This window comes from Mastigoproctus giganteus, chromosome 11 (assembly GCF_048544385.1).
Source record: "Mastigoproctus giganteus isolate SK-2022 chromosome 11, ASM4854438v1, whole genome shotgun sequence".
NCBI lineage: Eukaryota > Metazoa > Arthropoda > Arachnida > Uropygi > Thelyphonidae > Mastigoproctus > Mastigoproctus giganteus.
The window spans coordinates 142780490-142799992 of NC_143585.1; the positions used below are offsets into that span (position 1 = coordinate 142780490).

General features: G+C 38.7%; 1 protein-coding gene across 3 annotated transcripts in view; it reads right to left on the minus strand.

The window, feature by feature from the left end:
* Nucleotides 1-19503, minus strand: part of LOC150078487 (cell cycle control protein 50A-like) — a 175220-nt gene that overhangs the window by 87056 nt on the left and 68661 nt on the right. For all 3 annotated transcript variants that reach the window (XM_090385196.1, XM_090385195.1, XM_090385197.1), the window contains one exon: nt 14728-14874. In XM_090385196.1, the coding sequence (XP_090241322.1) occupies nt 14728-14874 (147 nt within the window). The remainder of the gene's footprint in view (nt 1-14727; nt 14875-19503) is intronic.

Consider the following 19503-nt stretch of genomic DNA (forward strand, 5'->3'; position numbering starts at 1 on the left):
ACCTTTGTGACTTGATTACAGACTAGTTTCTATCTGACATAGGCTTCTGTGTCACCTGATACTTTATATGAATCCCATACATTTTTCTTCTCTGCCACGAACCTCATTAGTTCATCTGACATCCATTGAGGCCTAAACCTTGAACAGTATTTCTTAGTTGGAGTGAAAAAATCTAGTAGCCTCCAAAATTAAGTCCCTGAAGGCTTCCCATTTTGAATTCAACATTGGTAACATCATCAGTTGAGGTGCCTCCGAAGCCAGGTGGGAAGGAGCAGCAGTGCGTAGCACACGCTTCTTGATTAGACCGGGGTTCGAGCCTGTCACCACCAAATACGGAGGATGCGGAAGGTCAGGGAATGATCACCACATTTCCCGGAGCAATATGGCCTTAGCTAATTATTGCTAATGCTCCTACAAACCAACCAAACAAACAAACAAACAAACAAACAAACAAACAATCATTAGTGGATCCCACTGTACAGAATTTAAAAACTGTCTGAGAACCTTGTAGTCACCTTTAAAAAAGCAAAAGCCCTTTCCTTTAGCCTTGATGGTAGTTACATCTTCAAGTAATTCCCACATCAGTACATTGTGATCACTGTCACCCAGTGATTCCTTTATCTGAAAATTCTTAATGCATGAATAATCATTGCTGATAGTCAGATCAAGAGTATTATGCCCCCTGGTTGACTCTCGATCATGCTGCTGTAGAAAACAATCATCCAATAAATACACAAAAGTCTTCCCCATGTACGAGTGACCAACCCCCAAGTTCCAGTTGATATCTGGAAATTTAAAATCTCCCATTATAAGACATTCTGATTTACTAGCTCGCTCTATTTCTCTGCACAATTGTTCATTATACTCATCAGATTCATTAGGCCTATAACACACACCTACTCTCATTTTCCTTTCCCAGTGCTTATGTCACACCAAACAGACTCAACCGTTGTTCACCAACTTCAACTGGATGCACTTCCTGAGAGTTTGTGTTTCTTAACTAACAGCATAACCCCTCCTCCCTTCCTGTCCGTCTATCCTTTCTGTATACATTGTACTCCCCGAATTCCAATTCTGCACTGCTTATGTCCGTGTGATGCCACATCTCCGATATCCCAACAATATCTGCCTTTGATGTTTTGACTAGCACTTCAAGTTCATCAAATTTATTAACTATACTCCTAGCATTGGTGTACATGCAAGTATACACGCACCTGTTTCTACTCTTAGTTACCCTAACACAGCCCATGTATTTATTTGTTCCACTATGGCCCCCAGCGGTCCTGGAAATCCCCATTTCCTTGCTTTCCAGGCTGTGCTCAATTGCATTTAAATAGAAGTAGTGCAAGAATCACTTTTGCCTCTGCCTGTGGCCACTGTTAACCTTATAGTCTGTTTATCTCCCCCCCAAGCTAGCAGTTTTCCAATCCACCTAACACTGCCTCGATAGCATCAGCACTGTGATCACTGCCACCTACTGATTCCTTTTTCTGCAGAGTCTTAATGCATAAATAATCACTGCTGATAGTCAGATCAAGAGTATTATGCCCTCTGGTTGCCTCTCGATAATGCTGCTGTAGGAAACAATCATCCAATAAATCCACAAAAATCTAGCCAGTGTGCGAGTGACCAACCACAAGTTCCAGTTAATATCTGGGAAGTTAAAATCCACCATTATAAGACATTCTAATTTACTGGCCCACTCTATTTCTCTTCATAGTTGTTCATTGTACTCATCAGAGTCATAAGGCCTATAATCTATTCCTACCCTCATTTTTGCTTTTCCAGTGCTTATGTCACACCAAACTAACTCACACTGCATCTGCCAATGTCAGGTGGATGCACTACCTTAGATTTTATATGTTTCTCGACAAACAGCATAACCTCTCTTCCCTTCCTATCCTGTCTGTACACATTGTACTCCCCAAATTCAAATTCTGCATTGCTTATATCTGTATGGCACCACTCCGTAGCCGAGTGGTCAGGAGCGGGAGTGCAGTGGCACACGCTCTTTGAGTAGACCGGGGTTCAAGCCCCTGACTGCTGAATACGGTCGATCTGGCAACCCGCACTGGACCAGCGTGGTAAATTATGGTCCATTTTCCCTCAGCATGAATTGTTGAGGAGGCTTCCATCCTGCAGTGGGTTGATAATGGCTGCAATTTACTTTTTACTTTATGGCACCACTTCTCTGATATTGAGTATAGAAAAGGGCAGTGATACTGGTGAGTGGAACAAAGGGTTGCTCTTACCAAGAAAGGCCTTAAGGTCTGAAAATTGCAGTGTCTTGTGAGTAGTCACCTGCAAGGTGATGTAATTGAAGTGTATAAGGTCCTGAATAGTTTGACAAGCTCAATGCTGATGGGATTATTCCTCTTACTCTGAATACAAACCTGAGGGGGCATAAATTCAAATTGAGGAAAGACAGTTGTAGAATAAGTTTTTTTTCTTTGGTAGTTGTTGGTGCATCGACTTCTGTGGCCATAGTGCACCTCCCAAAGTTTTTGCAGTACTTTGATCCAAGCCCGAGGCAGGATTTGAACCCGCGACCTTTGGGTTGCCAGGCAGGCACTTTACCCACCTGGCTAGCCCGGTCGGCTGTAGAATAGGTGTGCGTAAATTTTCCTTTAGCTAGGAGGTGGCTGATTGCAGGAACAAACTTCAATTTGTTGTTGTGGAAGTTGAGAACTTAAATATAAATTTGAGGCGGAACTAGACAAACCTTCGGAGTGAAATGGCTGGGTGAAATGGGAAGGTTTTTTTTTTTTTTTTTGGCTGATGCTGTATAAGCTTGCTTTCTTGCGTTGTATGCCTCTACTAATGCTAATGTGCAGCATAACTTGAACTGAGTGTGCATATGAGTTGGTTTGTCATTTTGTAAAATAAATCTATAAAAAATCTAGTTCTAAGTGAAAAGACTTTAGCACTTCGTCTATTCAACAGTGTTATTTAAACCAAACTTTTCTAAAAAAAATTGGCCAGCAACTTAACCACCTCCAAGACAAAAATGAAATTTAAGAAAGTCAGGCTCTCGGATAAACCACATTCAGAGTTACTATTAGTATTATTATTATTAATGGTACAAATGATGCAAGCAAGCAAGCTTATATATAACAACAAAAAAAAAAAAAAATAATAAATAAATAAATAAAATAAACTACCCACCCCATCTCCATTTGCCCATCCCTTCTAGTAATTTGTCTAATTCTTTCTTAAATTCATTCCATAAATTTATGGAATATATTTTAAAATTAAAAAAAAAATTAAATTTTAAAATTTATTCCATAAATTTTTCTCACATCTATCCTACAACCATTCATATTTAATTTGTCCCCTTTATGTGTATAGTCTGAGCAAGAGTTAGGATATGATCTGCAGTTTAATTTACTAAATCCATTTAAGGCCTTAAATATTTAAATCAGGTCCAACACCCCTGCAGGTGGTTAGTTTTCAAATGCTGGTTTGCAGAGAAATTTTTTTTTGAAATTTTAAGAGTACCCTTTTTCTTTATGCCCATTCCTAATATGGTTGCTCTTCTCTGCACCCATTACAACAGATCCAGTCCTTTCTTAAAACGAGGCTTCAAGAATGTGCTCAAGATGTAAACTAATTGATCCCTTATATAACAAGACAATCACTTCCTTTGTCCTGTTGCCAAAATTCAGTATATTACTGATTAGAACCCCATGCGTTGTCCTACCAGCCTGTCTACATTGCTCAAAAATCTTCATCTCAAACTATATAATAACTCACAAGTCTTTTTCTTTCTCCACCACCTTCAGGGCAATACCACCTAATTGGTAAGTTAATCTAGGATTACTGCTGCTGACCCTAATTTTTCAAAGTCTGTTGCAGCATCATACCTGGATTTCTGTCATTAAGTATCCTGTCAACCTTCATATCATCTGCAAACTTTGCATTACTACATAATGAAAACAATAAAGAGCCCAGCAATGAACCATGAGGAATTCCAAATTGTATAGCAGACTTTTATGTGAAACAGTATCAAAAGCATTGCTAAAATTTAAGAATACAATGTCAACATAATTTTTGCAGCCAGTTCCTTTGTTACTATTTTGCAGCAGCCAATCAGACTGGTCAGACAAGATCTTCCCTTAATAAATCTGTGCTGTGATTGCCTTATAACCTACATTCTGTCAGATGCCCTTTACTTATTTGGTCACTGACTCCATTATTTTCCTTGGAACAGAAGTTAAGTTTAAGATCTATAATTAATTACTTCTCCCTTTGATCCCCTTTATGAATAGGGAGGAATTTGCACCTCTCCAACCCACAGGAACTTCCACTGAATCCAAAGCTGTTCTCATAATTATGGCTAAAGGTTTACTTACTTCTTTTGCTGCTTATTTTAGGTTAGATGGACAGATACCATTGGCCCCAGATGATGATATCTGTATCTTATTTACTTTTAGCCTCAACAATTTCTCTTTCAATTTCGTCTTAGTTATCACAAAATCATTTGGCTCTCACTTATAAGTTTCTATACTTCTGGTATGACCATTCATAAACATTTCTTAATGCATGAATGTAGATGCAAAACATTTATTCAGTTTTTTTAGCAACTGGAAAAGGATCATCAATAGATACATCATTCATATCTAGTGATCCAATGTGGTTCACTCCTTTTCTTTTAGTGTTAACATAAACAAAAGAATCTTTTCTACTTTTCTTTTCATTCCTAGCAAAATATTCTCTTGTATTTTGCCGTAGTCTGCCTAACTGCCTTTTTTTTGTCTTGATTGTGGTATACTTACTGTATCTTTTGTCTCCCCTGATAATTTATATATCACCTGATACATTTTTATTCTCTTCACTAGTCTCATTAGTTCATCTGCCAACTATTTAGGTCAAAATCTTGAACAGTATCTCTTAGCTGCTATGGTAAGTTTGGTAGCTTGTAAAATTACTTGCCTGAATCTTCCCATTTAGAATTTGAAGTTGGTAACAACATCAGTTGGCACCACTGAAAGGAATTTAAAAACTGTCTCAAACTATTATTGTCACCTTTACAAAAGCAAAATCCTTCACTTTACCATTGACAGTAGTTGAAACTTCATGAAAATCCCATGTGCAAGTCCTAGGTGGCACCGTGATCACTGCCTCCTAGTGGTTCTTTATGCATGAAGGCTTACATGCAAACACCACTCTGCATAATTTTTGATGTTTGTAAACTAATAGCTGATTTAACTCAGTTTTTTACCTGATTTCAGAAATGTTATTTGTTTTTGTTCTATAACATCGTTTTTTCGCAAATAACTAAATTGATGCCATAAGTTGTATTATTGAATGTATCCAGTTAGGAGTAAATGCTGAGAATTTATACACTAAATCTTCACATGTTGGCAACCCTGTCTTCAGTCATTTATTTCTTGACCTTGAGAGCTGCATGCAGCAGTGTTTATCAAGATGAGCTCAATTTATTTTTGAGGTTATCATGACAAACTTGTTCTGAAAAGTGAGTAAAAGTCTTCATACAAGTGTTTGAACAATGCAAACTTATAGTCCTCAAGCAAAGACAAGATATTGCAGAATTTGAAAAAAAATGTGTATTGTACTTATTTTGGAATGAAACTTGGTGACTAAGATAAACAATGGGTTCCACATAAAGTTTGCCGAACCTGTGCTAAAGCATTGAGATTCGGGAAAAATGGTAAAAAGAAGGCTATGCCATTTGCAATTCCCATAATTGGAGGAGGGGGGAGACTACAAACCACTGTAATGACTGTTATAATGCAAAGAGTAAGAAGGCCATCATGTATCCTAATATTTCATTTGCCATTAAACCAGTCCCACATGGAGATAATCTGTCGATTCCATGCCCTCCACTTATATTGAAAATGTAGCAGCAGAGAGTGCTGAAAGTAAGCTCCTGAAGCTGAAATTGAAGTCTACATGCTTGGAGATATTAACCCTCAACTGTTTTCACAGCATGAATTCAATGATATGGTACAATATGATATTTACAAAAGGAATCTGCAAAGCTCCTTGATTCTTTACTTACGACAAAATCCTCTAGCATGAGACCTTTTTACCATGGTACAGACACAGAGAATAAGAATCAGTCCCCTACTTTTCGGAAAATGTTTCTATGGTTTTTTGAAGTAATATAAATGAGTTAATGATAACTATTTAGGAATTATTTACAATCATACACAGTAGAGACAGTTTTCTGCTCATCAAAGAGCAGTCTCACAGGTGTGTTGCTCCACAATGGAAATAAATATGGGACAATTCCAGTAGCTCACTCTGTGTATGAAAGAAACATATGAGAACTGAATAAATTGTCTATTAAGTAGGAAGAACATGATTGGTTGGTCTGTGCTGACTTTAAAGTGATAAAAAAGTTACTTGGACAGCAATCTGGATACACAAAAATGCCTTGCTTTTTTGTGTGGGTGAGACAATTGGGCAAGGAGTAAGCACTGGGATGCCAAGATCTGGCCAAAGAGGGACAATTTTTGCCTGGATCAAAGAGCATAGTTCATAAACAACTGGCAGACCACAAAACTGTCCTCTTTCCATAACTGCACATTAAACTGGGTTTGATGAAACAGTTTGTGAAAGCTTTACCTCAGGAAGATCCCTGCTTCAAATAACTAACTTTGTACTAAATTCCCCTCAATCATCCAAAGAAAGCTAAAACATGGTATTTTTGTTGAACCACAAGTTTGCAAACTGAGAGATTAAGGCATTGAGAGGAACTATGAATAAAATCATGATTAAAATGAACAAATGAACAGAGAAATAGAGTAGGCTGGTACACCAAAATGTCTTATATTGGGAATTTCAAATTTTCAGATAGTGACTGGAACTTGTGGATTGGTCAGTGACAGACTAGCAAGAATTTTATATATTTATTGGATGACTGTTTTCTATAGCAATATGTTAGAGAGGAAACAAGAGAGAGTAATATTCTTCATCTGATTATCAGCAATGATTATTCATGCATTGAGAATCTGCAGATAAAAGACCCACTAGGAAGCAGTGATCAAAGTGTATTGATTTGGGATTTACTTAAAGATGTAACTACCATCAAGGATAAAGGCAAGGGTTTTTGCTTTCATAAAGGTGACTACAATGATCTCAGACAGTTTAGAAATTCTATACAGTGACACCAACTGATGATGTTACCATCAGCAAATTCAAAATTACAAGCATTGCTACTACTATACTCTTCAAAGTATAGTAGCAGCAATAACAAATGCTGCAAGGAAGCAAGCTTATATAGCATCAGCCAAAAAAAAAAAAATTGTCTAGTTCTCCCTTGAATTTATTCAACTCATCCACTCCCACAACAACAGATGGAAGCCTGTTTCAACAATCAGCTACCCGCTGGCTGAAGGCGAAGTTCTGCATGTCTATCCTGAACCATCCTTCCTCAACTTGAATTTACGCCCCCTAATGTGTGTAGTCTCAGCAAGTTAAAGAACACCATTAACACTCAGCTTACTCAATCTATCAAAGTCTTTAAACAGCTCAAATGGATCTCCTCGCAGGTGCCTAATCTTGAGACACTGCAATTTGCATAACTGAAGCCTTTCTAGGTAACAGCATCTTTTTTTTCCCTTCACCAATCTGGATGCCCTTCTCTGTACCTGTTCCAGCAGATCTATCTATCCTTCCTAAAGTGAGACTTTCAGACCTGTATACAGTACTCAAGATGTAACCTAACCAGGGCCAAAGGGATAATCACCTCCTTATCCCTGCTAGCAAAGTTTCTGTATATCATTGACAAAACCCCATGAGCTGTCCTGGCAGCATGTCTGCACTGTTCAGAGAATTTCATGTCTAACGGCACATTTACCCCAGGTCTTTTTTGTTTTCCACTACCCTGAGTGTAGTACCACACAGTTCATAAGTTACTCTGGAGTTATTGCTATCTATATGCAGTGCCTCTGTAGCCGAGTGGGCAGGAGCAGGAGTGCAGTAGCACACGCTCTTTGAGTAGACCGGTGTTCAAGCCCCTGACTGCTGAATACGATCGATCTGCCAACCCGCACTGGATCAGCGTGGCAGATTATGGTCCATTTCCCTCAGCATGAATTGTTGAGGAGGCTTCCATCCTGCAGTGGGTTGATAATGGCTGCACTTTACTTTGTATGCAATACCATGCATTTGTCAATGTTAAACTCCAACTGCCATTTCTCAGTCCAGAACAAATTTTCCTAGATGTTATTGCAGCAGCTCACCCTGATGACGGTTGTTAACCACCTTGCCAACTTTTGTATGATCTGCAAACTTAAACAAATATTGAAAACAACAATGGACCCAGCACTGAACCCTGGGGAACACCACTAATAACGTTAGTGGAGTTCCCCAGGGTTCAGTGCACGAATAGCAATGTCACTGAAAGCTTCTCTCTGTCTTCTTCCACTTAATCATCCCTTTATCCATAGTAGTAACTTGCCCTTAATGCACCAAAATGCTCCAGTTTGTACAAGTCTTTAATGTGTAACAGTATCAAAAAAAAAAAGCCTCCCCGAAATTCAAGTATATGATGTCAAAATTATTTTTTGCATATAGTTCCTTGGTCACTGCATCATAATAGCCTAACAGATAGGTTACACAAGACTGGCCCTTGACAAATCCAGCTGTGATTGCAATATAATTGCATGCCTGTCCAAATGTCTGCATTACTTCTTTAACTGCTTCTATTGGAATGAACAGAAGCCTGAAAAACAAGATGCAGGATATTTCAGAGACTGCTGGGAGTCATTGTGGTACAAGTAAACACATGGGTTGTGTTAGGGTAACTAAGAATAGAAACAAGTGCATGTATACTTGCGTGTACACCAATGCTAGGAGTTTGGTAAATAAATTTGATGAATTTGAGGTATTGCTCAAAGCATCAAAGGCAGATATTGTTGGGATATCAGAGACGTGGTGTCACACAGATATAAGGAATGCAGAACTGGAATTTGGGGAGTTTTTTTTTTTTTTTGTAGTTGTTGGTGCATCGGCTTCTGTGGCCATAATGCACCTCCCAAGGTTTTTTGCAGTACTTTGATCCAAGACCGACCGAGGCGGGATTCGAACCCGCGACCTTAATTTTGGGAATAAAGCATCTACAGAAAGGATAGACAGGATAGGAAGGGAGGAGGGGTTATGCTATTAGTTAAGAAACACATAAAATCAAAGGAAGTGAAGCCAGTCGACATCGCTGGACAGTGCAGTGTCGAGTCAGTTTGGTGTGACATAAGCATTGGGAGATCGAAATTGAGAGTAGGAGTGTGCTATAGGCCTAATGACTCTGATGAGTATAATAAGAAACTGTACAGGGAAATAGAGTGGGCCAGTACATCAGAGAGTCTTATAAAGGGGGATTTTAATTTCCCAGATACTGACTGGAATTTGTGGGTTGGTCACTCACGCACTAGCAAGGCTTTTGAGGATTTATTGGATGATTGTTTTCTACATCAGCATGTTTGGGAGGCAACTAGAGGGAGTAATACTCTTGATTTGATCATCAGTACTGATTCTTCATGCATTAAGAATCTGCAGATAAAGGAACCAATAGGTGGCAGTGATGACAGTGTGCTGAAGTGGGATTTACTCAAAGAGGTAACTACCATCAGGGGTAAAGGGAAGGATTATTGCTTTCGTAAAGGCGACTACAATGGTCTGAGACAGTATTTAAATTCTATATAGTGGGACCAACTGAAGATGTTACCAACAGCAAATTCAAAATGGGAAGCATTCAAAGAACTTATCTTGCAAGCTACTAGGCTTTACATACCAACTAAGTAATATTGTTCAAGGTTTAGGCCTAAATGGATGTCAGATGAACTAATGAGACATATGACAGAGAAGAAAAATGCATGGGATACATACAAATTAACACGTGACACAGACGCCTATGATAGATACAAGTTGATCTGTAACCAAGTTACAAAGGAGGTTAGGCAGACAAAGGCAGATTACGAGAAATCTTTGGCAAGGGATGCAAAGAAAAACAGCAAGGAGTTCTTTACTTATGTAAACTCTAGAAGGAAGTGGATGAATCAGATTGGTCCACTTGATATCGATGGGTCAACTGTTGATGATCCTGCTCAGGTAGCTAACAAACTAAATGAATATTTTGCATTGACATTCACACATGAGGAGTTATTCAGCGAGGGGAATGCCAGAGGTGTATTCAACTCTGGCAGTAAGCTAGATAATCTTGTAATAACTAAGAGTAAAATGGAGGAGAAATTGTTGAAGATAAACACAAGAAAGGTACCCGGGGTGGATGGGATCTATCCAGTTATATTAAAGGAGGCAGCAAAGGAAGTAAGCAAACCCTTAGCCATAATTATGAGAGCTTCCTTGGATTCAGGGGAGGTATACACAGACTGGAGATGTGCAAATGTGACCCCAATTCACAAAGGAGGATCAAAGGCTGACACAAGCAATTATAGACCTGTGAGCTTAACTTCTGTTCCAGGAAAATTAATGGAGGCACTGGTTAAAGAAGCACTGCAGCATCATCTAGACAAGACTTCAGTTATAGCTCGGACACACCATGGTTTTGTTAAGGGGAAGTCTTGCCTTACCAATTTGATTGGATACTATGATGCAGTCACAAAAGAATTGGATGCAGGGAATAACTTTGATATTATATACTTGGATCTTAGAAAGGCTTTTGATACTGTTGCACATGGAAGACTGTTGCATAAATTGGAGAAGTGTGGCATTGGAGGCAAATTGCTGCTATAGATAAAGGGGTGGTTGAGGGGGAGAAGACAGAGTGGTAATCAATGGACACTGCTCATTGTGGACTAATGTTATTAGTGGAGTCCCTCAGGGTTCAGTATTGGGTCCATTATTGTTTTCTGTATTTATAAATGATATTGATGATGGTATATCAAGCTTAATGTCCAGGTTTGCAGATGATACAAAGGTTGGCAGGGTTGTCAAGGACACTACTGACACTATGCTGCTGCTGCTGCAACAGGATCTAGAAAGGTTGAGCAGATGGGCTGAGAGGTGGCAAATGAAGTTTAACATTGACAAATGTAAAGTACTACATATGGGAAACAGCCACCCCAGAGCAACGTATCAACTCTTCATTCATTCTCTACCACTGGCAGACAGTGGTAGAGAATGAAAAGGACCTGGGGGTAATTGTGTAGGCAGATATAAGTTCTCTGACAGTGCAGATGGGCTGCTAGAGTAGCTCATGGTGTCTTGTCAATGATATACAGGAAGTTTTCTAGCAGGGATAAGGAAGTGATTATTCCCTTGTATAAGGCAATGGTCAGGCCACACCTTGAGTACTGTATACAGGTCTGGAGGCCTCATTTCAAGAAGGATGCAGAGCTGCTGGAACGCGTACAGAGAAGGGCAACAAGATTAGTGAATGGAACAAAGGGGTACCCTTACGAAATAAGGCTTAAATTTTGCAAATTACAGTGTCTGGAGACTAGGCACCAGCGAGGTGATCTGATAGAGGTGTATAAAGCCTTGAATGGTTTGAGCATGCTTAATGCTGATGGGATTCCTCTTGTTCAGAATAATCACCTGAGAGGGCATAAATTAAAATTGAGGAAAGACAGATGTAGGATAGACGTGCAGAAATTTGCCTTTAGCCAGCAGGTAGTTGGTTGGTGGAACAGACTTCCATCCCTTGTCGTGGAAGTTGATAGCCTAAATAAGTTTAAGGCTCAGCTGTACTGGTATTTTGAATGAACGGGGGGGGGGGGGGTTTGAAGTGGAAGCGGGTTTTTTTTTTTTTTTTTTTGGCTGATGCTGCATAAGCTTGCTTTCTTGCATCATATGCCTCTACTAATGCTAATGCTAAACCAGTGATTCCATTATTTTCTCTGGAACAGACATTAAGCTAACAGGTCTGAAATTACTCATGTCGCATTATGATCCCATATATGAATTGGGGATATACTCACACATCTCCAGTCCATAGGAACCTCCCTGAATCAAAGAATGCTCTCATAATTATGGCTAAAGGTTTGCTTACCTCTAATATAATTGGATAGATTCAATCTGCCCCATGTTCCATCCATACAGACATCAAGTGGCCCAATATGATTCAATCCCTACCTTCTACTGTTAATATAAGCATAGAAGTCTTTACTGTTTTTCTTTGTGTTCTTTGACAGAGACTTTTCTTAATCTGCCTTAGCTTGTCTAACCTCGTCTGTGACTTGATTACAGACTAATTTATATTTACCATAGGCTTCTGTATCACCTGCTAATTTTATATGGATCTGGAGACTAGGCACCTCTGAGTTGGCTAGTCTCCAGATGATCAGAATGAGATGTTTAAGGATTTGAATGGATTGAACAATCTCAATGGTGATGGGTTTCTTTCTCTTTTTCAGACTACACATGAGGAGGCACAAATTCAAACTGGGGTAGGATGGTTGCAGAACAGATGTGTGGAAGTTGTGCCTTTAGCCAGTGGGTGGCTGATAGCTGGAACAAATTTCCATCTGTCGTTGTGGGAGTTGTCAGTTTAAATAAACTCAAGGAAGAACAAGACAAAATATTGGAGGGAATGAATAAGTGAATTAGAAGTGTAGTTTTTTTTTGGCTTATGATGCAAGAAAGCAAGATTTGTCACTAATAGTAACACTAAAAGAGAAAAACAGGCATGGAGTAGCTTCAGGTCTGTTGTTGAGAACTTAGGGAACAAGGATTCAGACCATAAGAATATAGTTGAAAATGTTGGAAAACTCCATGAAGCTGGGATGCAACGCATGTGTCATGGTACATTTTTTACACTCCCACATTGACTATTCAGAAAATATGGGAAGTATTAGTAAAGAATACGATGAGATGTTTCACCAAGACATTAAAGACATGGAGATGAGATACCAGGGGTGGTGGAATGTCAACACGATGGCTGACTATTGCGGGATGTTGAAGAGGGACTGTAAAGTAGCTGGATCTGAAAGGAAATCAAAGAAATGAAAATTGGACCCATCGTAGATCAGTTTTTAAAATGAGAGGTGACTGTTTAGTGGGCATTTCACCACACTGCCCTTTTTAATAGTGGTTTCAATATGTATTTAAATATAAAAGTCTGGTAAAAGTAGATTTTTGTTATAATTTCAGTGCACAAATTCTGCCAAAATAAAAATTTGTGAAACATCAAAGGGTGTTTCGTGTTTTTTGAAGAACCCCGATGTGATGGAAACAGATGGAAGTCATTTTTGAAATCACATTAGAATACGATTCAGAAACACCCTTTTCTGAGAAAACATCAGTGAATTCTTTCAAAATGGAAAGTAGTGTAGGATAGTTCCTATCTCTCTTGTTGCCCATCTCTAGCATGCTGGTGTAGAAAGCAGTCATCCAATAAATGCACAGAGGTTCTGTGCATTTATTGTGAACAGCCCACAATTTCCGGTGAACAGCCCACAATTTCCGGTCAACATCTGGAACATTAAAGTTCCCCATTATAAGACATTTTGATTTCTTGGCTCACTCTATTTGTCTGTATAGTTCTTAATCATAAACAACAGAGTTATTTGGACTACAGCTTACTCTTACCCTCATTTTTGTTTTTCCAGTGCTTATATCACTCACAACTGGCTCAACATTATACTGTCCACCTATGTCAACCAGGTGCAGTGCCTTAGAGTCTATGTGCATCTTAACCAAGAGCATAACTTCCTCCCCCACATCTTGTCCTTTCTGTAAACATACTCTTCATATTCAAATTCAGCATTCCCTACATCTGTGTGGCACTGTATTTCTGTCTACAATGTCCACATTTGATGACCTAACCAATGCATCAAATTCCTCAGATTTATTTATTATACTCCTAGCATTAGCATACAATCAAGTATACGTACACCTCTTTTTTGCTCCAGATAACTCTAATATATCCTACATAATTTTTTGTCCCATGAGAGATGAGAGTAAGCCATTCTAACCATCCCAAAACTTGTTTTCCAGATTTCTGTGTCTCAATAGAAGCAGTTTAAGAATCAATTCCACTTCTGCCATTGGCTGTTGTAAACTATCAGTCAATGTATCTCCCCTCCCCCAAGCTAGCAGTTTTCTGAGCCACCTAATGCTGCTTCAATAACATCAGCAATTATTCTCTCAAGAGCCTTGCTTGCACCCTTAATGGGGTCTGGAGAGCCCATTAAGAGATGCAAGCAAGGCTCTATTCACATACTCTTTACTATCATGTCTGGGCAGAATTGCACATACACTCAGGTTTTATCCTAATTCATGACTTTGCCCTTTACTTGTTAAGTAAATTCCTGAAATCAGAGGTTAGATTACTCAGTGTTCCAAACAAGGGAAGCGTTCACCTTAATTCTTCTGCATCTAAGTAGTGGCAAGCTTTTCAAATTACTTTCTGAAATGGGAAGCTTTTATCATGGTTTAACTTCCCCCCCCAACATCTCAGACAATGAAAGAGATTTTATATAAAATCTGACCTTTCTGGGAAAGTGAGTATCTTCCTACTTATTTTTGCTGCTTTAAATAAAGAACATCGGAGGGCTTGGTAAATTAGGACTTTACCTAATTAATAAGCATTCACACGAAGCTTGTCACATTTATTCTGCAGCCCTCAGCTTCAGTTAAATAATCAAATTCATCTGCATTACTTTAATATAAATATGATGATGATGATGCTTTTATATTTGTACTATTCACTAATTTTAGTTTAGAGCAAAATATGAATATGAACTTTATCTTAAATTTCATTTTTTTAACTGATGAAATTAAAAGGAAAATTTATTCTACCTTTAATTCATTTAAGTTAAACTCCAGCCTACACGTACATCCCTCTAAGGCAGTTATATTATTTGTGATAATTTCATCACATGTCTGACCACCATGCTCTGGCTGAATACTGGCACAGTTTGTATAATCTATTCCATGTTCCTGTACCTTGAATAGAAAAAGGGAATGGAATGTTATTTGTTGAAAAATTATTTATGTTAAAAATAACGAGGAGCACTGTTTCAAAATATATGTGCAGCTCAGGAGCAATCATGGTACTATAATTTAACTGTCAATAGCAATTGTCAACATTCACTAATTGTATATAAATTTTATTATTAGCTTCTTAATGTTTCTTCATTTATTTCTTTAGTAACTTTTTTCGGCTAATTTACAAAAATATTTGGCAGAAACAAATAAAAAATAACCTGCTTTTCTTATATCTAATCAATCTCTGACACAATTTAATTGTTTACAGTTTTTACATTCAGTTTCACTGAGCAAGTTTGCCTTAGGAATCAATGGCAATTAAAAAAAAAATTAAAAAATAACATAACTGAACCTATGGGTAGTAGGATGTATCCACATGTCCCTGTTGACTAAAAATTGGAATAGTCATATCAATTCGATTTTGTGATGTTAAGTGACTGAACAGTGGTTTAAAAAAAAAAGGATGATGAGATAGGTATAAAGTAAATCACTATACTATTTCATTAACATTTCATTAAATAACAAATTCTATGATTAGCCTTTTCCCTGGAACATTTTTTTCCTGAAAATGTGCCATAACAGATCAGCTTTTTTATTTTACAGATTAAAAGTATGCATCATGCGAATACTCATTGTATAGTTTTTTTGTAAATTTTTTAGTAGAAAATACATGGGAGAATTAACCCATTTGGGCTATCTCGAGTTATCTCGTGTATGCTAAAAATCATGCAAATTATACAGATTTTTTAATAAAAATTAGCGCTTCAGCTACAGAAAGGAACAGAAAAACTCTTCATTACTCATTATATAAATAAATTTAAAAAATCAAGTGGAACGCACAAGCAGCAACCTCCCGCCACAAGCGATAATTGTGAACTAACTACATTTTGACACACAGCTACTGCAAGTGGACAGGCGAGGTAAACGTGGCTTGCGGGTTGCAGTTCAAGAGGGTGCCGAAATATTTCTCAATGTTGTTTTCTAATTGGTTAACGCTTATCAGTATTCAACATTTAGGATGGCAAATTTTATTTTGCTTACTGGTGGCACACAGGAACGCTCGCTACTGTTCTGACATTACTGTATAATAAGCAAATATAAATAAAATGAAAGCCAGTCGTCTGTTGCCAGGTGGAAGAAAATCCTGAGAAATCTTGGGATTTATCTGGCTAATGCAAAATTAGCCAGATAAATGCCCAAGAAAATATGTTTCAATTGTAAATTTGCTTCAGATATTATTGTATCCTGATGTTTGTTTGTTATTTGGTTTTTAGGAGCATTAGCAACTAAGGCCATATTGCTCCGGGATATGCGGTGGTCATTCCCTGACCTTTCCGCATCCTCCGTATTTGGTGGTGACGGGCTGGAACCCCGGTCTAATCAAGAAGCGTGTGCTACGCACTGCTGCTCCTTCCCACCTGGCTACGGAGACGCCATTGTATCCCGAAATATTTCGTGTAGTTCCAAATAGTTTTTAAAACTAAAAACGAGATATCTCGGGATAATCCATGAAGGGGTTAATATCTTTCTAGGTGGTAGATGACTCTCATCAACTGGTGCAATACCACCACTTTGCTTATTGGAGGCTTGAAGTGGTGGAACCCATGTTTAGTCTCCAGAGCTAAGTTCCAGTCAATGCTCTTCCATCTTTTGAGGTTATGATGAACACCATGGCGAGATCCAAACTTCCTTACATTTTGAGGGTACAGCTGTAAAACAGTGTTGACAGGCCGGCCGGCCGGCCACTAGTTAGTACACTGGAATGAACCTATTGGTAACTCTCTAGAAGGCTTCCAAATTAGCTAGTGTATAATCTTGCTGCATATACTCTACCCTATAGTGACTGGAAGGAGTCCGAGTAGTGCGTATGCGGGGGGGGGGGGTGCATTGTCGAGGCCACGTTATGTCAAGGATCTGGGTATATTCTTACTGCGTGTATGCCATATCCAAAAATTTCATTACTTCATACAGCAAGTCCCCCTCCCACTTTTTTTTTTACCACTGAATACACCATGAATTGTCAAACTAATACAGCAAACTTATCTGCAAAAAGATTTAAATCTCCCAAACACTTCCTAGTTCATTTCGCAAATATAAGTGATTTAATTTCTAATCTCAATGATGTCCATTTCCACTTAGTCTGCCAAACTCCATGTACTTTTTTCTGACAGAATCTCAGTTATCGATTGATTCGACCACTGCTCATCTCAGTTGCCCAAATTATTCGCTGTATGATTCATATCGCCTCAAAGGTGGTATTTATGCATATGTCCATTCCAATATTCCCTGTGAGAGACTCGGCAATTTGGAATCTCCTCTTTTTGATCTTCTCTGGCTAAAATCTCTCTTGCCACAAGCACATTACAAATATTGCTTCCTCTGCATCTAAAATACCTTGATTTTTTCTTTTGCCCTTGGCATTACTTTTCTTCCAAACAGCTGTTGTTGTTGTTATTTGAAAGCTATTGGCGCAAGAGCAGCTTAGGCTATAATGTGCCTAGCATAGGTAGGAGAGTTTCATATATCAGCATTTTTTCACTTTCCTTGTGGTTTATGGCAGAACCAGACTCTGCTATATATATATTTGTGTAGCTTCTCTATAAAAGGTGTACTATTAATTTTATATGTTTTGAAAGTATCCAGTTAATTTAAGGAAGGAGAAAACTTCAGTAATATTTGGCTGGTCATTTCAAATTGTTTTAAGCATTAGGTTGTTTTGTTTATTCATTACTGATTGAAAGGCTCTTTGACATTCTCTATGAAATTTTGGACAGTTCACCATGAATTCCAAACAGCTCTTCACTCTGTACAAATCACAAATCTGCCTTATCATAGAATATTGTTCTCACATCTGAGAACAAGAGGTTTTGACGGCTATGCCCTCAAAACCTCTCTCAGGCTTCTAGATTTGTCCTTGAGGCTGTCACAGACATTCTCTCAGATATGCCAGACAAGCTTCTACTTGCTATCCTGGGAGTCTAAAATGCTGATGGAACTGATATTCAGGTGAAACTCAAGTCAAGTGGACACAATTTCAACAAAGTTCAGACGGTCTGTGACAGGCAAAATCCTCTGCATGCACCTTCACGATGGTGGGACTTTTAGTAATCCAGGGTATAACCCCCATGCACATGCACACTGTGGGTAACCACCCAGGTGTGAACCAAAGTAAGCGGGAGTCAAGGTGTGGTGCCCACACCACATGGAGGAACGCCGCCCCTCTATGTTACCAGGCAATTCTAGGTGGTAGATAAATCTCATCAACTGGTGAAATACCACCACTTCAAGCCACAGTGGCTTGAAGTGGTGGAACCCATGTTTAGTCTCTAGAGCTAAGTTCCAGTCAACCCTTCCCCATCTCTTCCATCATGTAGTATGGCTGATGACTTTTGAGGTTATGATGGACATCATGCGAGATCCAATCTTCTTTACAATTCGAGGGTACAGCTCTAAAACAGTGTTCGCAAGCCGGGTGCTAGTAAGTACACCAGACTGAATGTATTGGTAACTCTCCAGGAGGCATCCGGATCAACTAGTGTATAATCTTGCTACCTCTAGCAAGATTATACACTCTAGTGTATAATTTTACCCCTTTTGCAAGGCTCAAGGGGTAAAATTTTTTTCACCCTGATCTGTGCTTGTTAACAGAAGAGACTGCTTCTACAGGGATCGGATACACTTAAATAGAAAGGGTGCAGAAATATTTGCTGATGCTAATGAGGCAGTGTTAGGTGGGTTGGAAAACTACTAGCTTGGGGGGGGGGGGGATTCAAAGACTAAAAGGTTAAAAGTAGCAGCAGGCAGAGGTATAGGTGATTCTTGCACTACTTCTATTAGAATAAGTAGGTGTGCAGCGAGGGGGTGTTGGGGGTTTCAGGGACTGATGGCAATCATCGTGAATCAGGTGGGTATATGGGATGGGTTAGGGTAACTAATAATAAGAATAGGTACATGTATACTTGCATGTATACTAATGATAGAAGAATAGTAAATAAATTTAATGAATTTGAAGTGTTCGTCAAGACATCAAAGGCGGATATTGTTGGGATAGCAGAGACGTGGTGTCACACAGCTATAAGGAATGCAGAACTGGAATCTGGGGAGTACAATGTATACAGAAAGGACAGGAAGGGAGGAGGGGTTATGTTGTTAATTAAGAAAAATATAAAATCAAAAGAAGTGCATCCAGTTGATATAGTTGAACAGTGCACTGTTGGGTCAGATTGGTGTGACATAAGCACTGCGAAAGCAAAAATAAGAGTAGGAGTGTGTTATTGACCCCAAGAGCTCACATCTGGTGAGTATGGGCTTTGCACACCCAGGGTCCAGAGCTATATATCATCATTCTTCTTTTTCTTGGTGATTCCCTTTTACTTCTGACCCTTGTTCTCTCTCTCTTTCTCCTCCCCAGGGTTAAAAAAAAATTTTTTTTTTGGCTGGTGCAGTATAAGCCTCAGGCTTCCTTGCACCATATGGCTAATGATAATAATAATAATAATAATAGGCCTAATGACTGGAATCGGTACAATGAACAATTGTACAGAGAAATAGAGTGGGCTAGTAAATCAGAATGTCTTATAATGGGGG